The sequence below is a fragment of the Crocodylus porosus genome, unplaced genomic scaffold (assembly GCF_001723895.1).
Source record: "Crocodylus porosus isolate Cpor-Errol unplaced genomic scaffold, CroPor_comp1, whole genome shotgun sequence".
NCBI classification, from domain to species: domain Eukaryota; kingdom Metazoa; phylum Chordata; order Crocodylia; family Crocodylidae; genus Crocodylus; species Crocodylus porosus.
In genome coordinates, this window is record NW_017728886.1 from 227903164 (window position 1) to 227926446 (window position 23283).

Here is a 23283-nt window from a genome sequence, read left to right on the forward strand (position 1 = left end):
CATTGTTTAACTGCCGAATACACAGAGGCTAATTTTCAACTCCCTCTGTTTGTAACTTGTCTCCTCATTGAGCTCTTATTGACTCAGCTCTAAGAAGTGGGTGAATGGAACCTGATAGACTATTTGCCCTTGATGGAAACTATGCTCACATTGCACTTAAGGCTACCAATGTGGCTAAGTACAGACATTCAAAGAGCATGAGGTGGAATCAGTCTAAGTTATGCAGTTTTCTGTAAGTGGTGTAGGTTAGATCAGTAGCAAACAGAAGACGTGTTCACCCTTTGGTGGGAAGGCATTCAGGCTCTCTGCACTGGCTGAGGCCGGTAGGTTGGGGGCACTTAAGCTCACCTCCCTCTCACCTGAGTGCAGCTGAGCACCCAGGCCTGATTGGCTGCCGGGCATGGGCAATCCCACCCCTGACTCCCTGCTGCATCACTGTGGACCCTCCCCTGTGCCTAGTCCTAGACTTGCAGGAGAGCCCCAGAGTGACAACCCTCCATCATGAGCTGTACATCCTTCCATGTCCCAGTCTGCTTTCACTCTGTTATGGTGTCCTGCCACCCATACCCAAGCACAGAGACCCAGGAGCTGTGGCATGTCTTGCTTGTCACCCTGTGCGACTCTTGTTGGAGGCTGTGGGACATCATGCATGCCGACCAGGACACAATGCAGCGGTGGGTCACCATGGCACACCTGCCATTTCAGTAGCCCAACTGGTGGTGGGGTGGGGGAGTGCTCCACAAAAGGAAAGATTGGGTCCCTCAGAGCTCCAGCGAATGTCACACAGTGGCAGAAGGCACCTGGCCACCCAGGAGACTTGTCAGTCAGCAGAGGAAGGGGGACTTTTTGGTGATAAAGCAAAACGAGATGATTATACCACTGCTGCTTGTTCTGTATCCATTCAGCTAAACAGATCAGCCCATAGGACTGCCATTGTGTCAACTTGTTATGTGCTCTAAATAGGTGCACTGACAACATTTGCTGTAGCCAGTTTGTTTAGAGAAAAGTATTGAGCTACATAATAAGCTATGCTTAACTTCAGTATTGGCATGATAAGAAAGAAGGGCTAGAAGGGACCTCCTGAGGTCATCTAGTACAGCACCGCATTCAAGGCCGGATCATCCCTAACTGAACCATCCCAGCCAAGTGTCTGTCTAGCCTGCTCTTGAAAAATTCCAGGGATAACAACTGCACAATTTCTTTACATAGCCTGTTCCAAAGATTGTCCACCCTCATAGTCAGATGTTCCACCTAATCTCTAATCTAAATTCCCCTGCTGCAGTTTGAATCCATAGTTTCTAGCCCTGTCCCCTATGACTGTGGAGAGTCCTTTGGTTGTGAAATGGGGGCAACTGGTATCGCCCTACCTGTTCCTGAAGTTTCCAGAGGAATCTGTCTGATAACCCTGATTTGGATGCCTGGTACCTCTCCCACACCCTCTCCCCCCACCCTAGTACTCCAGGACCCTGTAGTTCTGGACCAAAAAGCCTTTCCCTGCACCAGGTGCTCTTGGCCCTGGTATCTCAATACCTCTTGGCCCATTCTAAGTACTTTGTCCTCTGCACATGTGCAGAGATACAAAGGATTCAACACAAATTCATGCCTCCAACCTACTGCTTTTCTATTCCCTTTAGACTTAACCCCCCACACTGTAGTATGCCCCTGCAAGTTGCAGATGTTGAAAAAGTTTTATTAAGAACAACCATGTACATATAGTACATTATTGCTAAGATTTGGAGAATGCTGTGGTTAAATTATCAGCCCCGATCTCTCTCTGATAGTTGCTTGCCAAAGAAATCTTTGATGTTTTTATGATTCTCTGTGTAACCTTACACCTACCCATGAATTAAGGATGTTCCAACAGAGGATCAACAAAACTGCTTTTAAAGAGTCTGGGTGCTACCCTGAATAACAGAATTCGGGTCCTTGGCCAACATAAATGTTGGAGAGGGTGATTGGCAGGTGAGGGGATGATTGTTTTGGCTCTTCTTCTCAAACCTTGGGTGTCTCTTGTTACAGCTAAGATGAAGAACACCAGACTGCCAAATAGCAGTCACCAGCTTTCCTAAAATTAAGTACAGCTTTTGTTTCTTCCAGCATCTCTTCCATTATCTTGCTGTAGTTTTGAAACATTTGCAATGGCACGGGATGCTGCAATAAGTGTACATATTGTTTACCTATCAACAAATGAACCTGACAGAAAGATTCAGCAGTATCCACTAACCTTATCCCTAGTAGAGAAAAAGAGTATTTTATTATTTATTACATAATATGACCTTTGTGGCCAGAAGCCCTAGGGTAATTGTGCTAGATGTCATACTAACAAATAAGCATATAATGGTCCCTTTCTCACAGACCTTGTAGTCTATGATCACAGAGATATTCTGACAGAGGACCACATGCTAACATAGTATTGTGTTCCTGTGCTTAGACAAGAGTTGTATCAACTGGGTAAGAAATATCAGTTGAATAAGCAGTACTCAACATTTTTGGCTTTGAATACCCAGAAATGGGCTCTGTGTGGTTGTTGGAGTAGTGTGCACAGTGCAGAGCTCAGCATATTAGGAAGGATGTAGAGAAAATAGAGAAGATTCAAGGGCAGGTAACACAGATGATAAAGAGGTTGGAATTGAAACTGTATGAGGAAAGATTGGGAGAACTAGGTATGTCTAATTTGGAGAAAGGAACGTTAAGGAATAACAGGACAGTAGTTTTCAAATATTTGAAAGGCTGCCATTGAGAAGAGGGAGAGCAACTGTTCTTATTTGTTACAGAGGGCCAGATATGAAGCAATGGGTATAATCTGTAACAAAGTAGATTCATGTTAACTCTCAGGAAAACAACCTTTCTGATTGTCAGAACAGTTGGATAATTGAACAAGCTGCCCAGAAAAACTATAACATTTCCTTCATTCAAGATTTTCATGAAGAGGCAGGACCAGCATTTGCCATTTTCTTATTATGAAGAATAGTGTAACCTGGATTCATGCAGGGGTTTGAACTGTATGGCCCTTGAGGTCCCCTCCGACCCAGTGCTTATGTGATTTCATAATTCTATTCCCATTCCATCCTTTCTAATACTTTTTATAATTAGCTTAAGGTTTTCCTTTCTGCCATTTCTCCAGCTGGTGTTTTAGACCCATGAGAACTCAGAATACGAAACATTTCCTACAGAGCTGAAATATGAAAATCTAGGAAAAATTTGCAGTTTAAAAAAATTGAATTAACAACATAGAGAAGGACTAGCACAGTGATGAGTTAATCACTTAAAGTAAGGGTAGAGAACTATTGCATGTCATATATCTGGTAAAATTAGGTGGGATGTTAGTGACATGTAGTATTGAGACTCAGATTTGTAATTTAACTTAAAGGAATTGTGTGTGAAAAGCAGTAAAGAATACATATTAGCTGAACAGATTTGGTCTGATTCAACTTATATTTGGTATACAAAGTTTCTCCATTAGCTTTTTGCATGTAATAAATAGTTTGGTGAATAGCAGGCATAGTTGGAAAGCCTAAACACTAGACTTAATGACTCGCTGATTAACCAGTTCTGACTGCTTGTTTTTCCAAGAGTTATTCTGTACATGTACACGCACAGTAATTGGTAGAAGAGTTTTAATTTTAAAATGCATCTAGAATTTATCATTATTTTCAAAGAATGCTTTGTAAATGTATCACTCAAGAAAGATTGGAAATCCTTTTGCTGTAATCTGGTCATGTAAAGAATGGAGAGAAACATTCTACCTTGTGTATGATGTTTGGTTTATATTGGATAATGAAGAGCTAAATCATTCAGTCCTTGCCCAGGCATAATTCCTAAGAGTAGGTCCAAAGTATATAACTGTGTTTTAGTGTTTCTGAACTAAATGTCTTGGTATTCAATCATCCATCCAAGGAAGAAATCATATTATAAAATCTTCTGATAGACCAGTTAAACTCATTAGTGATAGTTATTAGTTTGTAATGCCTTTTCTTCAATTTTGTGAAAACTTAGTAAATCTGGTCAGGAATTTTTCAACAAATACAAAACTAAAACTTCCCATGAGAATGGATTACAAGTATCCTGATTCTGACATTTTGGAATTAAATATTTAATTTTTTTCAGGTCAGAGTGACTGTGTTTAAAAATATATTTATTTTTATTTAAAAAAAAATTAGAAGCCAACACAGAATTATTGAAACTGAAGGTTTTATCTAGCGCAATTAATTTTGTTAGGGTGGAGAGAGAATATTGAATATCAAAATATTTTGAGACTTCATTTTTTATTTCTATTTCAGGATTTGATTTTAAAAAAATTAAAATTTTGCTGACCTGATAAACCATTTTCCAGCAAGTTATACTTTTTAGGAACCTAAGAACTGCCACCTGTAATCAACTTCCTTGTGAAATATGACCTGCAATTCCTCAGTGACATATCTTTATTTGTTGCATGATTGTTCAAAATGGCATCATATAAAAAGAGGTTTTTAAAATGTGTGCAGGAAACAAGTGGTCATTAGCTTTCCAAATTAGAAAATGAAATACAGATAAAACTTCTGCAAGCCAGTTATTTTCAGCCTGAAAAATATTTCCACAGCAGAAACATGTCATTTTAAATGCTTCAGAAAATGTGCTTTTGTGACCATTAGGCTTATTAAAGTGTCACATCACCCATCTTCCCCAAGGGAAAGACATAGTTTTCACACTTCCATATTCCTTGTTTGCCAGTTCAATTATTCTAATATAAACCTCCAAACTGGGAACCTACTGCCTGTGCTTTAACATATTTGTCTCCAACTGATGAAATATACATTATTGTGGTAGCTTAAATTAACGATTCTTTTGTTTCCTTCCTCAAAGAGCATATGGGTTAGTACCTACGTGTTTACAATATGCTTTGCTGCTAACGTGGGACTGTTGTTTGGAGTTGTCTGCACTATACTGATAATGATATTCCGCTTTCCCAGGTGAGATATCATTTACTCTTGAAATGGCCTAGAAGCAAATCGTTGGGTCTGCTTTTTATTGCTTCATATTCAATAGAAGTGTGGCACTTTGGGTTAAATAACCTCATTTTATTGTAACTAGGAGAAAATTGTAGCCATAAGGTTACTAAAACAGATCACTTAACTTCTTCATAACATCTAACTACTAAGTGTAATAATGGCCTTAAAGTGGACCTTATGAAGTGTTTTATTGTTTTTTTATAAAAGGGAATTTCCCCATGCAAATATGAAAAAAAAAGGCAGACCTATGCATTTACTGGACATCAATTAATTATAAAATCAGTTCATAATGTGGAATTATTTTATGATTTTTAATAATTACAAATTTCTGTGATTCAAACTAAGCCTAGAATAAAATCAATATAAATTTCCTTCCATTAGATCCTTTTTGCTTATTAAAAAATGCAGGATGTCTGGTAAATTTTAGGTATTAAGTCTCGTTATGGGCCCCTAGGAACTGCACTAAGGGGGGTGCCAGCTGACATTTTGCACTTTTTAAAATATGGAAATAAAAGCAGACAGCAAGATGATTTGAATATGAAAAGAGAAAACACCACACTGTAGATTTTAAGTACAAGTTACAAAAAATGAGCAAAGGAGAAGCATAAATGAATACATATTATTTTCACAAAACATCTAAATAGTATTTTTTTTGTTTTTGAGCAAAGGAAAATATTTTTTTGAGGTTAGTGGTCATTCCAGTACTAGTAAATTTAATCCATAAACTGCTAAGTTTGCAAACTGCTTATCCTATGTGGGTGGCTGCCTGCACACTCATGAAATCCCACTTGGGTTGGTTAGTATATATGGCTTGATTCAATGCCATTGGAGTTAATGGGGGTCTCCTAGAAGGGTAATTAGTAGGATTGGGGTGTAAATATCTAACTAGTACTACCATTCAGTGATGATTAGTACTGTATAAAATGTTTGGGTGAATTTCATCAGTGCAGTTTTGGCAGCCTTCTGCTACTGAACAAAATGTAAATTTAGGAACAGTTCTGTTAATGTGAAAAAGCCCAAGTTCTAATTTCATTTACACCCTTTGACTAGATGCAGAAATGATCTGAGCAGGGTGCAGGGCCCAGGCAAATCAGCCTGTGCAGGGCCCTGCCCCCATATGCAAGGAAGCCAGGAGCAGATTCGGCAGCAGGGTGTGGGAGCAGTACTGAGCGGCCGGGCATGAAGCTGGTGGCAGCGTGGAGTTGCTGCAGCCGCTCTGCCAGGCTCCGTGGGGCCCCCCAAACTGCAGGGCCCAGGGCAGTCGTCCTGATTCACCCCCACCCCCAGGGACGGCCCTGACTAGATGTTTGAGGTTGCATGGGGGAAATGGGAAAGTAGTTTGGCATAAAGCACCATGAATCCAATCCAGCACTAATTGAAATAAATGGGAGTCGTTCCATTGACTTCAGTGGACACTGAATCAGGTCACATATAACTACTATCTTTGTAATAAAAGCTCACACAAGGCTTAAGGTCCTTATTATTCTACTCTAAGACTGTGCTGTTAAATAATATGCTTTATGTCACTCATTCATGAAAATGGAGTTTGCAGTATCTGTTGATGAGGATGGCTAGAAAGACCTACGAATAGGAAGTTTCAGAACAAATAAAAATATAAATTCAATGGAATAAAAGTACATTCAGTGCACTACAGTCTGTAGAAGGGGCAACAGACCCCACAAGGGTTTGTCTAGCCATCCCACTGGTTGCAGATTGTCTTTGAATGTTGAAGCATCTATTGAAATGTTAGCATTTTGCCATTCTATATTATGTCGCTTGTACAGATAGGGTGAATCTACATGAGACATTGCTGTGCAGTTGACTAATTAACTGTGTAGTAAGTGCCTCTGTGCCTACATGTGTGCCTCTGTTAGGGTGCATGAACTAATAAACTTTGGAGCAGGATGGTACTTGTGAAATACAAGTACTACCCTTTTGCAGAGTTATTTTGTCCATAGCAGCCCACGTGTGGATGCTGCTCTGGTTGGCTGGGGTACAGCGTGGTTCAGTGAAGGGCAAGCCAGCAGGCAGCCCCTGTGCTGAAGCACCCTTTGTGCCCCAGCCAGCTGCTTCACAGCACATGGAGCCCTATCTGAGCAACCAGCCCAGGGTTGCTCTGATGGGGCTCCACATGCTGTGGAGAGACTGGCTGAGGCATGAGGGTGGTTCTGTGCAGGGGTAGCGGGCAAGCACGTCTGGGAGTGATTCAGTCTGAAACAATGAGCTCCAGAGTTTATTTGTGTGCATTAATGGAACATGTTGATGCAAGCACAGTAAGGTAGTGCTAGTTACAATTGCATTAACTTTCATAACCTGTACTCCTGTAGTAATCTTGTTTTTTTCCATGGCATTTTTATTTTCCTTGTGGTTGGTAAATAAATTATGGGCTAGATAACAAGGTGATTCCTTTATTTCTTTTGAAGAAGTGAGGCATACATTACATAATTTAATTGGAAATCAAGGGCAAACTAACTAGATATATAGGTGCAAGTGAGTTTTTTATTTTGTTCTGGAAGCTGTTCAAACAGCAAATATCTGATCCTGACCAGAGATCTTCAGATGGTACCACAATACTGCATACAGTGGATAACAGGTTAACAGAATTGAAAATTTAGTTTTACAAAAAGTCCCATTATTTATGCTTTAAATTTAAAAAGCAAAGCCATAAATTTAAAAGTAATATACCAGGATTTAGAAAGGCTACAAGACGTAAGCCTACTCAGTGGTCTAGCTTTTATATATTGGAAGGACATTTTTTCCCACAAAAAGCCTATTCCTCTTTTTTTATTTCCTGTTTAATGTATGAAATAATGCTTTAAATGTGCAGAAAATCCTAGAAATCCTATGGTTAGAACACTGTAGCTTCTATCCTATATTTAGGTATGGCATCTATACCTACCTTAATTCAAAATGACTGTTTTGTTTACTTTTCTCTATGTATTGATTGCAGAGCAAAGACACTGATTTTGAAAAATATGAAAGAAGTGGAATGTAAATTCAAAACAGAAGCTAATTGTGTAAGTTAACTCCTATTTACTCTTCTGTCCATTACTAATCCATAGCTTTTTATTTCCCATATTTTTTCATAGAGTTGTAAGAGTCAGTACACTAACATTCAATTATATGATCACTTTATAACTGCAGCCAGTGGAAGCAATGAGGTTTATTGCATAGAGCACTGGACTAGGGGGCAGGAGACCTAAGTTTAGTGTAAGAGTGATGTTGTAGCCCTAATGGTCCAGAAATTATGCAAGAGGTGACCTGAAGAAGAACGCATTGCATATGAAAGTTTGTCTAAGTTTATCCCAACCAGGTAGTTGGTTCAATAAAAGGCATCAACCAGAAAAATCTTTGCCCCTCACACATTTCCTGGACCATCACAACATCACTCCAACACTGTCCAATGTGGGTTCTTTTATCATAACCACCTTACTTTTCAAGTATTTATATAGCTTACTATTCCAGTGATTAGTGTATCTGTTAGTTATTACCTTGTCAAGAAAGCTCTCCCATCCAGATCTTTTATTTTTTGGCATGCAATTATGTCTTGGGTTTTGAAGCTAGAATTTACCCAGAAGGCTTTTCTGTTTTGGCATCCTGAAATGTTCTGAGTGACATGACTGAAAACAAGAATATAGGAGAAAGGGAAGAATCCTAAAACACTAAATAGAAACACTATGGTGGAGTCTAACCCCGTTGTTGACTATTATATCGTCTTTCAGTATTAAAGGAAAAAGAAAGTTAAAGGGAATTTGTCAGAGGAGAGTAGGCCAAAATTTGATCTACATTTCTTTCTCTTCATGTTTGGAGGAAAAATATGTTCACAAATTCCATACATTGCTCTTTTTTTCAAATATGTTCTTTATTGCTCTTTTTTCTAAAGCCTTAAGATCAATCCTGGTGACTGTACAATAACAACCTAATGTCTGCATAGAAAGAGGAAATAAAACATTTTAGAAGGAAACAGATTGCTCAAGAGTTTATTTCAGAATGCAAAGAGTAAAAATGTTTTAAAGATTTAGAAAACTGCTTCCACACATGTTTTTTAACTTAGTTTAGAACTGCTGGCTTGCAGCAGTTGTTTAGGATAGTATTTTTTTAACTATATGAATGTTGAAGTTGCTCAAGCTGCCCTAGAAAATGACAGCTTAGAGATAAACAAGAGGATATTTTAAACAGGAAAATATGCAAGTTTAATGATTTACCCTGCTATTAAGGTCTGTGTATTTATATGGGTTATTCCATCAATAGGAGAAGAGACACTTTAATGTAGAAAAAAAAAATCAGCAGACTGCTTCCTAAAAGCATGTGTGAAGAACATCACACCAGTTTACAAGATCAAATTCTTGCCGAAGTGCAGATGGCACTGAAAAGTGCACAGAGCAACTGTAAATGTCCTTCTTGGTATACTGGGGAATAAGCTGTTTCTCTCTTCCTTGACAAGGTGATATCACAAAGACGCTTAGTTTTGTTTTGTTTTGTTTTTCAAAATGAGTATGAATACAGCTAACACAAAACTGTACAGGAAACATCAAGTACATTTTTACTATAGCTTTACTCAGCCGTTTGTTGAATACTGTAGTTTCTCGCATACCACACACTCTCAAATGCAGAATGAAAGACATTTTTTTCCCCAGGGTTATGGCTGCATAGAAGAGGGGCAGAGTCTAATCTTCAGCTCATCCCCCCTCCCTTTGATGTTCAACTAAAAGTTGAAATTGTAGCTGCTGCTGAAGACTGACCTTCATGGGCAGATCTATGAATTTGAAAAGAGCTAAAAAGTCTGAGAGAGAACAGGAGTAGCTAACAAACAGTAGAACTGCCAGAAGAAAGATTACCTTAATTAGTGGAACATCAAGACCATTTAAAAGAAGAGCTAGTCATTAAGGTTCTTTGTGTAAATCTGATCTCTTTTATTAGACCAACTCAAATAGTTGGAAAAATTCTTAGCAAGCTTTTGGACATAAATACCCTTTCTCAGGCTGAGGAAGCATCTGCAGTTGGTGTGTGCTCTTCCTTTATGGAATGAATAGTAAACAAGCCAGAGGGTGGTGTGCAGGCAAGACAGGCATTTAGTGAAGATATAAACTGAGGAGTCAGTGGGTGAGAGACAGGCTGGGAATGATGGGGGGAGAGGGGAATAAATATAGTTGGTAAAGAGCGGAGAGGTACCTGGGGATGCAGATATTAGGCACGTTATGTGTCATAAATCCACTGTCTATATTTAGTCCATGATTTTTAGTATCCAGGAAGTTGATGAAGTAAAGTTCATAGGCTTGTCTGTGAAAGGTGTTTTGTAAGTTTCCTTTGAGAATTATAACTGAGAGATTGGAGAGAGAGTGGTTTTCTTGTGAGAAATGTGCCCCCACAGGTGATTGGATATTCTTGTCTTTGATAGATTTCCGGCGTGCAAACATTCTGGTGTGCAGTTGTTGTTTGGTCTCTCCTACGTATTTTCCATCAGGGCATTTGGTGCATTGGATGAGATATATTACATTTTTGGAAGGGTATCTGTAAGATCCGGGAATGCTGATGGTTCTGTTGTGGGGTGTAGGAATTGTGAGGGTGATGGAGATATGTTGGAAGTTTTTATATTTCTCGTCATGGCATAGTCTGGATACATTCGGTGTGTTTTGGGCCATAGGAAGTTTGCTTCTGGTGATGAGGTTAGCGAGGCTGGGTACTTGTTTGAAGGCTAGTCATTAACACCTGTGGAGTGAAAATCAATGCATTAGGTCAATTCACTTCCTCAGACGCCTGAATAGAAATGTCACTGCTGCTGCCAGGCAGTTAGTTTTAAAATTTGAGACTAAGGACAGGCATTCAAAAAGCCTGAGTCTGAATTGCTTGATTCAAAGATTGATTCAATCTTTGCAGGTTAGTCTAACCTGCCTAAGCTGAATCAGTTTGTAACTGAAAAGACATCCCCTCTGGACTAAGGAAATACAGGCACGTGCCTGCATTGGCTCAGGCTTGAAGCTGGGGATGCTAGAGCAGCTGCCCCACCCCCCACAGTACTGAGATGAGGGGCGGGGGCATGGCCAGACCCCAGCAGGACACTCTGCTTAGGGAGGGGCTCCCCTACTGAGGGAGCCAGCAGGGATTTAGACAGCATTTAGTTACACAGCATTTATCAGCCCATCAGCAAAACAGTAGGCTCTCCATTAGTTCAAGCTCTTCTTAAACAACATTTCCAAGGAAAGAACAGAAGGTTATTACCAGCTGAGCTGTTGATTAGCTCCAAAGGCCCTAAGGGGGCTCTGCTTTTGTCTCATTTCTCACAGCATGGACCATAGCCAGCATATGGTCTGTTAACTAATGCTAAGAGGTGTCTGTGTAATGCAGAGGGGAGCAGGGATCCCTGCTTCAGCAGGGAGGGATAAGGGGATGGGGTGGGGAGCAGGAGGAAGCCAGGCAGAGAGCCCTACCCAGCCCACAGAGCATGCCAAGATGCTGGGGGATTCTGATTTAACTTAAACCAGGAAGGGGTTTGGGACAGACATTGCATAAATTGGTTTGACGCAAATCAGTTAAGTCTGATACTACATTCAAGCAGGTTTCATTCAAATTGAGTTCAGCCATTTTCAAACTGGTTTATGTGCACCGAACATCTATTTTGTTACATGTTTAAACCAGTTTCTGATCACTTAAACTGGTTTATGTGTAATGTCTGTCCCTAGCCTGGGTGGACCAGGAATCAGTGGTATGCTTTTTCTGGGCATAAATCAGCTTTTCCACATAGGAAACACACCTCAATTTTGGAAGGTTAACTTTTGGTAAAAAGGTACATCTGGTATGTTAGTAAATACAATATGATATGATCAAATTCCAATTCATGGATCATTTGTATGAACTCACAGCAAGTAAAGTAGTGTGGCTGCCTGAAATTATATAGTTTGGGATACTGTACTGCTGAAAGATTTCATTATGTTGTCTGTAATGGTAGCTGTTAGGCCTGTGTGAATAGGGAAGTATTTGATTTGTATTTGGCCAATTTGGAGGACAGCAATTCAATTTGGAGATTCCAGTCTCTCAGGCCTGATCCTCAAAGGGAATTTACAAACCACTTTTCACAGATGGGCCTATGAACTTCACTTCATCAGCCTTCTAGGTACAGAAACTCATGGACTCAATATAGACATTGGATTTATGACACATTACAACCTGCCTGACATCTGACTTCCCACATACCACTCCACTTTTACCTGTGCTGCTATATCCCCTTTCCCCCACTACCCCAGCCTGTCTCTCACCCCCTGACGTCTCCATTTTCACTTTCACTGACTGGCTTTCTTGCCTGCATTGCATGCCAGCCTCTGGCTTCTTTACTATTCCTTCCATTCAGGAACAGCACACACACACCAACTACAGGAGCTTCCTCAGCTTGAAAAAGGGTTTTTCAACCCAAAAGCTGGCATCCCAGCAGCTAAGCTGAGCTCACATGGAGCCTCACAACTCCACTCCAACCAGCAAGCCTCAGGCCTGTCAAAGATGTGATGGGTTTGGGCTTTCCCCAGCCAGGACTGTGCACCTACATGTGGTAGCTGGAAGTTATGGCACCTCCTATCTGTCTTTCACAAGGGAGATCCTTGGTCTTGGCATTTTCTGGGGCTGCCGCGCTGCCAGCAGTCCCACTAGGTCTCTCCATCCCTGGCAGAGTGCGTTTTTAGTGGTCATGCCCAGAACCTGGGGCCTCCTCCTTCCCCATAGCCCCAGCTCATACCTCCAAGTTCTTCCTAGAACGGAAGCTCAGTAAGGACATGTTCTTCCCATGCTGGCTGGTAATGCAGTGAGTGCCCCCTCCAGCTCTGAGAGCAGGGCATTAACTGCTTTAAAAAAAAAAAATGGAAATCGGTGCAGATGGAGTGAGGAGGGTAGCACTCATTCTGCCTGCAGGTGAAGCTTGGAGAACCCCAGAAGTGGGAAATTCACCTTCAGGAACACCAGCTGCTCCACCAAAACAGGATCCAAGCAGGTACAGTGGGGTATCACAACATCCCCAGCAATGCTGAATACCCTCTAGCTTGGAACACTAGTCAGTGGACAGGACAGGTGTTCTCAGGCAACAATGACCAGATCCTGCCACGTCTGGCTGTGGTGTGCCTAGTAGGCCAAGAGATCACAGTCCAGCAGCTCCACAGCTTTGGTGAGATTGGTAGCGACTGAAGCCTCAGCTCTACCTGCCGGAGGCTGGGCTCTGGTGAGTCTGGACCCCAACAGTGAAGCCATGCCCTTGGCCCACCTTGGCAGTGGCTGGTGTGGAGGAGACTGGCTGGTGCTGGTGCTGGCACAGGAAAGTGGATCCCCCTCTTCCATATCCCCTCACCTTTGCCCTTCTGCCTTCCTGACTCTGTTGACCAGCACCTCCATCCAGTGATCAAGGGTTTTGGTGCTGCCAATGCACATGCTCCCCTTCACCTTTGGGTCTCACATGCCTGCCAGCATGTGGACCATACTGGAACACAAGGGATCCAGCCATCTCCAGATGCCCTCCTTCAGTCACCTCACCAGCGCCTGCATGTCTGGTGACAATGGCTTGCTCCAGGCAGGAACATTGATCCCCTGGAAATACTCCATTTGGTTCTCAATTTCCCACACTTCAGGGATCACTTGGCTAAGGAGGGCATTGGCAGTGCTGAGGGTCTTGGTGGCCTCGAGGAAGGGCTTGAGGACCACCAAGATCTGGGAGATGGTATCTAACTCAACTCTGTTAAGGGGACTGTTGATTCCGATCTCCCCCAGCAAGGCCATCTCATGGATGGCCTTCTGTTGCTCCACCAGCCTCTCGAGCATCAGGTATCTGGAGTTCCACTGAGTCTCCACATTCTGCATGCTTTTGTGCTTCAGGATGCTCAGCTCTGCCCATTTCTCCTGCAGTATCTTGCTGCCCTTGATGCTGCAGTGGAAGTAGCCCACCACCTTCCTGCATTTTGAAATCAGCTGGGTGGTAGTGATGGCGCCATCACCAGCAGCTCTGGCCCCCTCCAAGGCATCTCTGACTATGAGGTGCAGCCTGTGTGTCACACAACAGATGCCAAGCAAGTTGGCATCATGGATGACCTTGACCATATTGGTCCCATTGTCAGTGACCAGGAACCCATGGGTGAGCTCATCCTGCCCAATAAGCCACCCTTGCACCAACTGGTTCATGGCCACCGTGATCCCCCTTGCTGTGTGGGACTCATCCATCACCTCGGCTTGAAGGAGAGCCCACCGATGACCTGACTGATCGCACCAATACTCTGCGATGGAGAGGTAGGCGTGATCTCCACCCCGGCTGCTCCATCTGTCAGAGGTGAAGTGCAAGGCTACCTGCAGCCCTTCCCATGCACAGCATGCCTCATACAGGGAGGGCACCACCATCCTGCTAAAGGTGGTGCATGGGGGCACTTGGTAGGATGGGACCATGAGCTGCCTGAACCCTTGCTACTCAGATAAGGAGAAGGGCTGGCCATCCAGAACAAGTATCTCCCCAACGCTCTGAGTCATCTTGCTCGCCCTTGCAACATGCTCCCCTTTGTTTGCAGCTTTCCCCCACTGCTCCAGGGTGGCCTGCCTCTGCTTTGGAGGGATGGGGGCTTTGAAGTGAGTGGGGGACTTCCCTTTGGGCATGATTCTGCTGGTGCCAGGCTGAGGAGGAAGAAGGGCAAGGAGGTGCTGCCTCCTCAGATGCAGCAGCATTGCTGTGGTGATGAAGTGTTTCACCTCCTTGCCCTGACTGATCTGCCTTTGGCAGTGCTGGCAGATAGCAAACCTGGGATCATTTGCCACCTCAAAATGATCCCACACTACACTACTCCCCCACTTCTGGGTTGAAGGGGCCTTATCCCCCTCCTCAGCAGGCAGAGGCACAACAACAGGAGGAGCTGACTCAGATGAGCCACTTGCCTCCACAGCCTCCTCTGAGGTGCCTTCCTGAAAAGGAGACCTGGGTCTAGGGGAACTTTGAGGTGTTAACTTTGAAACTCAGCTTCCCCAGAATTTCTTGAGCTAGTGCACTCAGGTCCCCTGGTTTCAGATCCAGCTCCTCCTCTGGCAGGGGAAGGCTCATGCTGGTAGATGAAATTGTGGTAGAGGAGACAGTCATTCTGCTGCTGGTGCCTATTTCTAGAGTTAGGGGAGGAGGTGCAGGCACAGGGACAGGTACTGCTCCCACCTCCTTGCTTCCACTGGCAGCAGAAGACTCATGGCTGCCAGGAAAGAGGATGTATCTATATTTGGGGCAGCGGGGGACTTGCAGCTCTAGCTCACCTCCTACCCCCTCTAGCCTCTCTCCCTCCCCTGCCAGAAGACCTGGCACCTGCCTTTCCAGCACACTTCATATTAATCTTTCCTGTGCTGGAAAATGTATCTGTGTGTGTAACTAACTAATAATCAGGGATCCTGGTTTTCTATGTTTAAAAAAAAAAATCCCCAAATTTTGGTTTTAAAAAATAACCCCAAATCCACATTTTCCCACGATTAAAATGAAACACCCCTGGTGTTTTTAATCATGGAAAAATGTAGATTTGGGTTACACGTTTTAAACTGAAAATTGGGAATTTTTTTAAATCAGAGAAACCAAGACCCCTGCTAATAATATATGTCTTCTTCTTCTTCTCTGATGTATGACTGTGTCTGACTTCTTTTGTGTTGTGTTTACTGTTGAGTGTGCATCTAAAATAATATCTCTTCTTCTTCTTCTTTGACTCTCTGACTTCTGTGTTGTGTTAATCTGAATTTCTATCTGACTTGTGTTGTCTGTGTCTGATTATAACTATACCTAATAATAATAACTATATATAATCTGTTCTCTTCTTCTTCTATGACTTTCTGACTTCTGCTGTGTTAATCTGAATCTCTCACTACTTCTTCTGTGTTATATTTACTGTTGTGTGTGTAACTAAAATACTCTCTTCTTCTGTTTCTGTCTGACTTCTGTGTTGTATTAATCGGAATCTCTATCTGACTTCTTCTGTTTTGTCTTTAGTCTGTATGTAACTATAACTAATAATATTAATAGCTATAATCTATTCTTCTATGAATGTCTGACTTCTTCTGTGTTGTAATAATATTTGACTTCTTCTATGATGTATGTGTATGAGTGTGTGTATTGTATGTGCTTCCCTGCACAGTGATGAATCACACTGCCAGGGAAAACACAGCTTTCTTTTAAAAAGTGTTGGGAAAAAAGACCAAGAATAAATATAAATTGAAAGAAAGGATTGGATAGGGATAAGTAGAGGGATTTTGGTTAGTAAGCTGTATCTATATCCAATCCTTTCCAAGAACAAAAAGTATCAGGAGACTGACTATAGGTGGATGTCAAGCCAGTTCAGTACCTTTCAGATGCTGTTGCTCAGGCAGAAACAGCTCACAAAAGGCACAGAAAGGCTGCAGACAGAGGCTTATATGCTGTTTATACATCCCTCCCCCAGAGCACTGTGATTGGAAGGGGACTCAGGGAAAGATCAGAGTCACTGGCCAGCTAGAGATGTCAGTCTTCCCCCCCCCCTCGCTCCCCCTCCCTCTTCTCAGTTTCTGTTCCCCTGAAAGACTGTCTTCCAAATCTCTGAATCTTTTCTGAATCAATTTGAAGCCTCTGAATTGATTTGGAGGTTTTTTATCTTCTCCTGATTCAATTTGTATTTGGTGATTCAGCCTCTGAATTGAGCTGAATCTTCTCTGAATTGACTCATGGACCCAAGCTTTGCACAGCCCTAGTAGTTAAGGTCATGTCTAACTGATTATCTAGTTCCCAGAAGTATGAATAGTAGTCTGCAAAATGGGGTAGTCTGTCTGGTTTGTGGTGAAAATTCCATTCCTATTTTGCTCCAAGGTCTACTAAGAATGCTATGCATTTTCTTTGTAATTTCATGCTTTCCCTGTTCTACTTACCAATTATCTCTATGTCCACTCCACTTACACTCTGAATAGTGAACTTCAGTTTTGCACATGTCTCTGGCTCTCAGAAGAGTTAGTGTGGGTTGTCTGAGTATTCTCATTTTTAGCTCCAGCATGTTTCAGCTATATTACTTATTTGTGACAAATTATTTCACCTTTTAGATTTGGTAAATCAGATATCATTTTGCCTTGTGATTTTCTTGGTTTTTCAGAGGGTTGATTAGATTTGTTGGACACATGCCTTTCACATGACATTTTCCATGGATTGAAAATTCCAATGAAGCCTTTCTAGGATATTTACCTGGATTTTCATGGTCTGTTGTTCCCATCTTTAGGTGTTGCTGGACATGTGGCAGCTTATAGATTCATAGATGTTAGGGTTGGAAGGAACCTCAATAATTTATTGAGTCCGACCCCCTGCAGAGGCAGGAAAGTGTGCTGGGTTCAGATGACCCCAGCCAAATCCCTATCTAACCTCCTCTTGAAGGCCCCTAGGGTAGGGGAGCGCATCACCTCCCTTGGGAGCCCATTCCAGATTTTGGCCATTCTAACTGTGAAGAAGTTCTTCCTAATGTCCAGTCTAAATCTGCTATCTGCTAGCTTATGACCATTATTTCTTGTAACCCCCAGGGGTGCCTTTGTGAGTAGAACCTCACCAATTCCCTTCTGCACCCACATGATGAATTTATAGGCAGCCACAAAGTCGCCTCTCAACCTTCTCTTGAAGGGGTCCAGGTGCCCTAGTCTCTCCTCATAGGGCTTGGCCTGCAAGCCCTTAACCATATGAGTGGCCCTTCTCTGGACCCTCTCCAGGTTATCCACATACCTCTTAAAATATGGCACCCAAAACTGGATGCAGTATTCCAACTGCAGTCTGACCAGTGCCTGACAGAGAGGAAGTATTATCTCCTTGGTTCTGTTTGTCATGCATCTGCTGATGCACGATAAAGTGGCATTAGCTTTGCTGATGACTTTGTCGCACTGATGACTCATGTTCCTCTTGGAGTCCACTAGGACTCTGAAATCCCTTTCTGCTTCCGTGCTGCTGAGCAGGTCATTTCCTAGGCAGTAGGTGTGTTGGATATTTTTCCTCCCTAGGTGCAGCACTTTGCATTTCTCCTTGTTAAATCGCATTCTATTGTTTTCTGCCTATTTGTCCAGCCTGTCCAGGTCTGCCTGTAGTTGTTCCCTACCCTCGAGTGTGTCCACTTCTCCCCACAGTTTTGTATCATCTGCAGACTAGGACAGAGTACACTTCACTCCCTCGTCCAAATCACTGATGAAGACTTTGAAGAGTATCGGTCCAAGGACCGAGCTCTGCAGGACCCCACTGCCCACGTCCTTCCAGGTTGATACCGACCCACCCACCACCACTTTCTGGGTATAACCCGCTAGCCAATTTGCCACCCACTGGACTGTGTAATCATCCAAGCCACAGCCTCTTAATTTGTTCACCAGTATGAGGTGGGATACCGTATTGAAGGCCTTCCTGAAGCATAAGTAAATGATATCTAAACCTACTCCCACGTCCAGGTGCTTTGTAACCTGGTCATAAAAAGAGACTAGATTAGTCAGGCATGATCTACCTGCTATGAAACCGTGCTGGTTTCCCCTCAGTGTAATTTTTCCTGCTGGGCTTTCACATATGTGAGCCTTAATAATCTTTTCAAAGACTTTACCAAGGATGGAGATGAGACTGACTGGCCTGTAGTTGCCTGGATTCTCCTTCCTCCCCTTCTTGAAAATAGGGACCACATTGTCCCTTTTCCAGTCCTCTGGGACCTGGCCTGTGCACCACGAGTGCTCAAATATTCTTGCCAGTGGCTGTGCAATGACATCAGCCAGTGCCTTCAGTACCCTCAGATGCAGCTTATCCAGGCCTGCTGACCTAAACGCATTGTGACAGGAGTATCGCTACTGGAGCCTTTCTATTGGTGACTCCACCCTCCTGTTATGGGCCAACTGCCTGCTTACTCGTCTGCCACACCTTGATCTTGATTGATTGATTGATTGATGTAATTAGCAGGAGGCTGCCCACTTTACGTGCCCTGGTGCCAGGTGGTGCTGTCTGCGGCACCTTTTCCTCCCCTACAACACAGCCCAAGCCTCGCAGATGGTACTGACATATTCGACCTGGGCCCTGCTGTGATTTGGCCCTGTCCTTGCCTTCTCTTAGGGGCTTCCCACTGCCCTCCCCCTTGCTCTGGGGCTTCTCACTGCCCCCTTTGCTCTGGGGCTTCTTGCTGCCCCCCTTGCTCTGGGGCTTCTTGCTGCCCCCTTGCTCTGGGGCTGGGGTCAATGCACCCCAAAATGCTGAGCCCTCTCTGGCGCCAGGGTCCCCATGCTACCGTGGAGCCCCTGTGAGGCCTCCTCCAACCCCTAATAGCCTCGCTCGGTCCTCTGGTCAAAACAGTGAACACAAAGACAGAAAGCCCCTGGGCTATAACATAAAAAGCTAAACTATCCAGCCAAACAACATTCAATCCCTACCAGGAAATACTCCAACCCATAGCAGCAATCAGGGGATGCTCATGCAGTCAGGCTTCTCCCCTCTGTCTGCCCTGGCCGAGCTCCCCCTCCCTTAGCTGCCAGAGGGGAACTGTCTTCTTGCCCTCACGCCTGGAGCTTAAGAAGGGCCAGACCCTGCCCCTTCCTGTCAGCTGGCTCCCCACCGGTTGCCCTAGCAACCAGCACCTGTGACTCTGGCTGCCCTGGTAACTGGCAGCTGAGCCTCACCCTTCTTGCCACTAGGGGCCTCTCCCAAGCTGTTTCTGCTCTCAGGTGCAGGCACCTGAGTGCTCTGCAACACGCATCCAGTCCTTCCAAGTGACTGCACCATCTCAGAGTCAGTGCTTAATAGACTGGCACCCAGCTGTTGTCTTTCTATGAACCCATTATAAGACTTGTTTTGCCCTTCATTTAGGAACACTGAGGCAAAGAACTCATTAAAGAGTTGAGCCTTGTCCCCCCTGTCAGTCACCAATTGCTTTTGCCCATTCAGTAGTGGTCCTATATCGCCCTGGGCCTTCCTTTTACTCCCTATGTATCTGAAAACATTTTTTTGTTATCCTTAACTTGGGATGCTATCCTCAGTTCCATGGTAGCTTTGGCCTTTCTGCCTCCCTACAACTGTGAGCTGAGGAGGCACACTCCTCTTTAGTAATTTCTCCCTGTTTCTGCTGCTTATATGCCTCCCTTTTTGCCCTTAGGCTGCTCTGGATTTCTCTGGTCAGCCAAAGAAGCCTCTTGGCCCCTTCCCCCTTTTCCCCTGTATCGGCATTGTCTCTCGCTGTGCTCGAAGGATCGCTTTCTTAAGGCACAGCCACCCTTCCTGGGCTTCCATCTCACCAAATCTCTTACCCTGCAGTGCATCATTGACTAAATGCCTGAGCTCGCTAAAGTCAGCCTTCCTAAAGTCTAGCACTTCCACCCTCTTAGTTACCTTCCCCACTCTATGCCTTATGGTGAATTCTATTATTTGGTGGTCATTGTCCCCCAGGTGACCACTGATCTGTAGGTCCCCTATCATGTCATCCCCTATTGTCAATACCAGATCCAGTATGGCATTCCCCCTAGTGGAACCATGTACCTCCTGCATCAGGTGGAGGTCCTGCACACAGGATAGGAACCTGCGTGAATGGTGGGAATTTGCTTTCTGCATCTCCCAGCAGATGTCAGTGTAGTTCCGGTCCCCCATGACTACCACTTCTCTAGTCTTTATGTTCTCTGAGAGCTGCCTCAGGAGTTCCAAATCTAGTTCTTCCCCTTGGTGTTGGGGTCTGTAGCAGACCCCTACCACCAAATCCCTTTCCCCTTGACTTCCATGTATCCTAACCCGCAATCCTTCTACTTTCTCCTCCTCTAATTCCATTTTGATAAGGGTGAATGTATAACACTCCTTGACATAGAGCGCAACCCCTCCTCCTCTTTTCCCTACTCTGTTTATCCTTTCTGTACTGATTATAGTCTTCTTTTCTTCTTTTCCTGTTTCAATTTTATACTTGTTTTCAGATACCTGGAGAAGTTCAGTGTCTTTTGACACAATGACTGCATCTACATATGCATTTTACTATGGAGTTGTCAGGACCGCAGCAGTTTGAGCCAGACTGGAGAGCCCCAGGCTGACAGCAGGCTCAGGGGCTCAGCTACATGGCTGCACAGTTTCAACATTCTTGTGACCCAGTCAGCTCCTCTGCCACCTAATGCTGCCACCCCAAGCCCAGCCCAAGCCTGCTGCTAGTTCAGGCCTAGCCCAAGCCTGCTGCTAGCTCAGGCCCAGCCCAAACCTGTTGCTCTGCCTTGGCTCAAACTGGTGTGCTCCCAGGCACATGTGAAGATGCTTTGCGTTGGAGCAACTGAACTATGCTGTGGACTATGCTGGAGTTTACTGAGCTACATTAATAGCTCATGTAAGCGAAGGCTGATTGGGGATTTGGTGGTTGCCTACAAACTCATTAGGAGAGATCAGCAGCAAGTAGGAAGGGTCCTATTCCCCCCAGCAGCACCTGGGTTGATGAGGAACAATGGCCAGAAGCTGCTGGAGAATAGGTTCAGGTTAGAGATTAGGAGGCAATATTTCACTGTTAGGGTAGCTAGGATCTGGAACAACTTCCTAGGGAAGTGGTCCTCGCTCCTACCTTGGGTAATTTCAAAAAGAGGTTGGGTGAACTGCTGTCTGGGGTCATGTGATCCCAGCATGTGCTCCAGTCAGTGGTGGGGGGTTAGACTAGATGATCTATTGAAGTCCCTTCTGACCCCTAACTACTATGAAACTACAAAACTATGTAGATGTACCCAATGTGTAAGTATAAAGAATCAGAAAGCATGAAGTTAGTACATCATTCAGGTTTTCTTTTTGTCTGCAGAAGATGGTCTCATAATAAGCATTTTCTGAAAACTTAATTCTCTAAGTTCCTATACATGGGCCTGTGTATAGGTTTATGTTAAATATCCTAGCTTGATACCCCTCAGTGCAAGATAGTACTAAGAAAGAAGATCAGAAATGACTTCTGCAGTTTACAATTTGTTCAGCTTTGGTTCAGAGTAGTTCAGGCTTCCTTCATTTGTTACAATTTTAAATACGGAAATGGTAAGTCATTTTATTTACTGAATTGTCATTCTTAAGATCAGCCATGCCAAACATTATGGTTTTGTTTCTGTCTTTCCTTCTAACTAATCATTGAGTCCTTTTGTTTTACTTACATTTTCCTTGATTTAAGCAAGACAAGGGAGAAGACTATTCTCCAGTTAAAGCACCATGGTACCCAGTATCTTTTCACAAAACTAGTAATTTATATTTTGTAGGATTGTTAAAAAATATTTTTCCTTTGTTTAAATTGGAGGGAATGAGTCAAACCTTCACAATGCTTTATTTATTTCACCCCAAAGGAATCTTTGCAACAGGTAAAGATAGTTTCGGTGAACAACCCACTTGTCTTTTTGAATGCCAAGAAGTTCTATGCTGATTTAATAAAGATAATCCAGAAGGACAATGCAAGCAACCAGGCATATGATGATATAAACAAGGTAGGATGTGCTATATTCATCAGTAGTAATGATGGCAATAATGATAACGAGTGCTTTTCTCATGTTCATTCCATCAAATCTCACAGCACTCCATCAGATAATACAATAGAAAATCACATTATGACATAGATGATCAATTTGCCATATAATAAAATTAAAACCTAAACTTCATCAAATTCAGTGTGTTTAGTTTTTCCCATCACTGTTTGGAAGGAATACATCTAATATATTTATCTATGTAATTCAACAAAAGATGTTAATGAATCAATCCAGTACCCATGGAAATTCATGGGAGAACTTCCATAGGCTTTGATACATAAAGGCCTATTTCCATCACAGAGGGCATGTCTACATGTGCATATTAACTGTGCAGTAACTGCAAATTACACCACAGTACAGGTGGTGTCTACATGTTCAAGCCTGTATGCCACAAGAAATATGTTGACCTATGCCAACTTGGGCATAAATTTGACACCTGCATCATGAGGGTATCAAATTTATGCCTGAGTAGTTACTGTGCAGTAATGCACACATAGACACCTTACTGCGCAGTAACACTGTGCACATGGACTGACTTGGGACTAACCTTACTCTCAAGTTAGTCCACATACAGCATTACAGTGCTTTAACACCTGCACATGTAGATGCCAGCCTAAATCCATTTACTGTGCAGTAAGTAACTTACCAGTAACTTTATTGCACCCTAAATGCATATGTAGATGTGTGCAGATTGAATATCTGCCGCCACGGAGGTCTGTGGGAGCAACAGTTTTTCAGCAGCTTTGAGAATTAGGCTTATACCATTGTAATTATCAGTAATTAACCTGGAAGCAACAGGAAGGTATACAGACAGGTATAAAATTGAGGAACAATACTGTAAAGTAAT

The 23283-nt window shown here is 43.2% G+C and overlaps 1 protein-coding gene across 1 annotated transcript in view; it reads left to right on the forward strand.

Moving 5' to 3' along the window:
* The window catches only part of SLC26A7 (solute carrier family 26 member 7), a 142815-nt gene that overhangs the window by 106120 nt on the left and 13412 nt on the right, over positions 1-23283 (forward strand). Inside the window, exons 11-13 of the mRNA XM_019550350.1 lie at positions 4843-4949; positions 7939-8005; positions 22260-22397. Coding sequence (XP_019405895.1) covers positions 4843-4949; positions 7939-8005; positions 22260-22397 — 312 coding nt within the window. The remainder of the gene's footprint in view (positions 1-4842; positions 4950-7938; positions 8006-22259; positions 22398-23283) is intronic.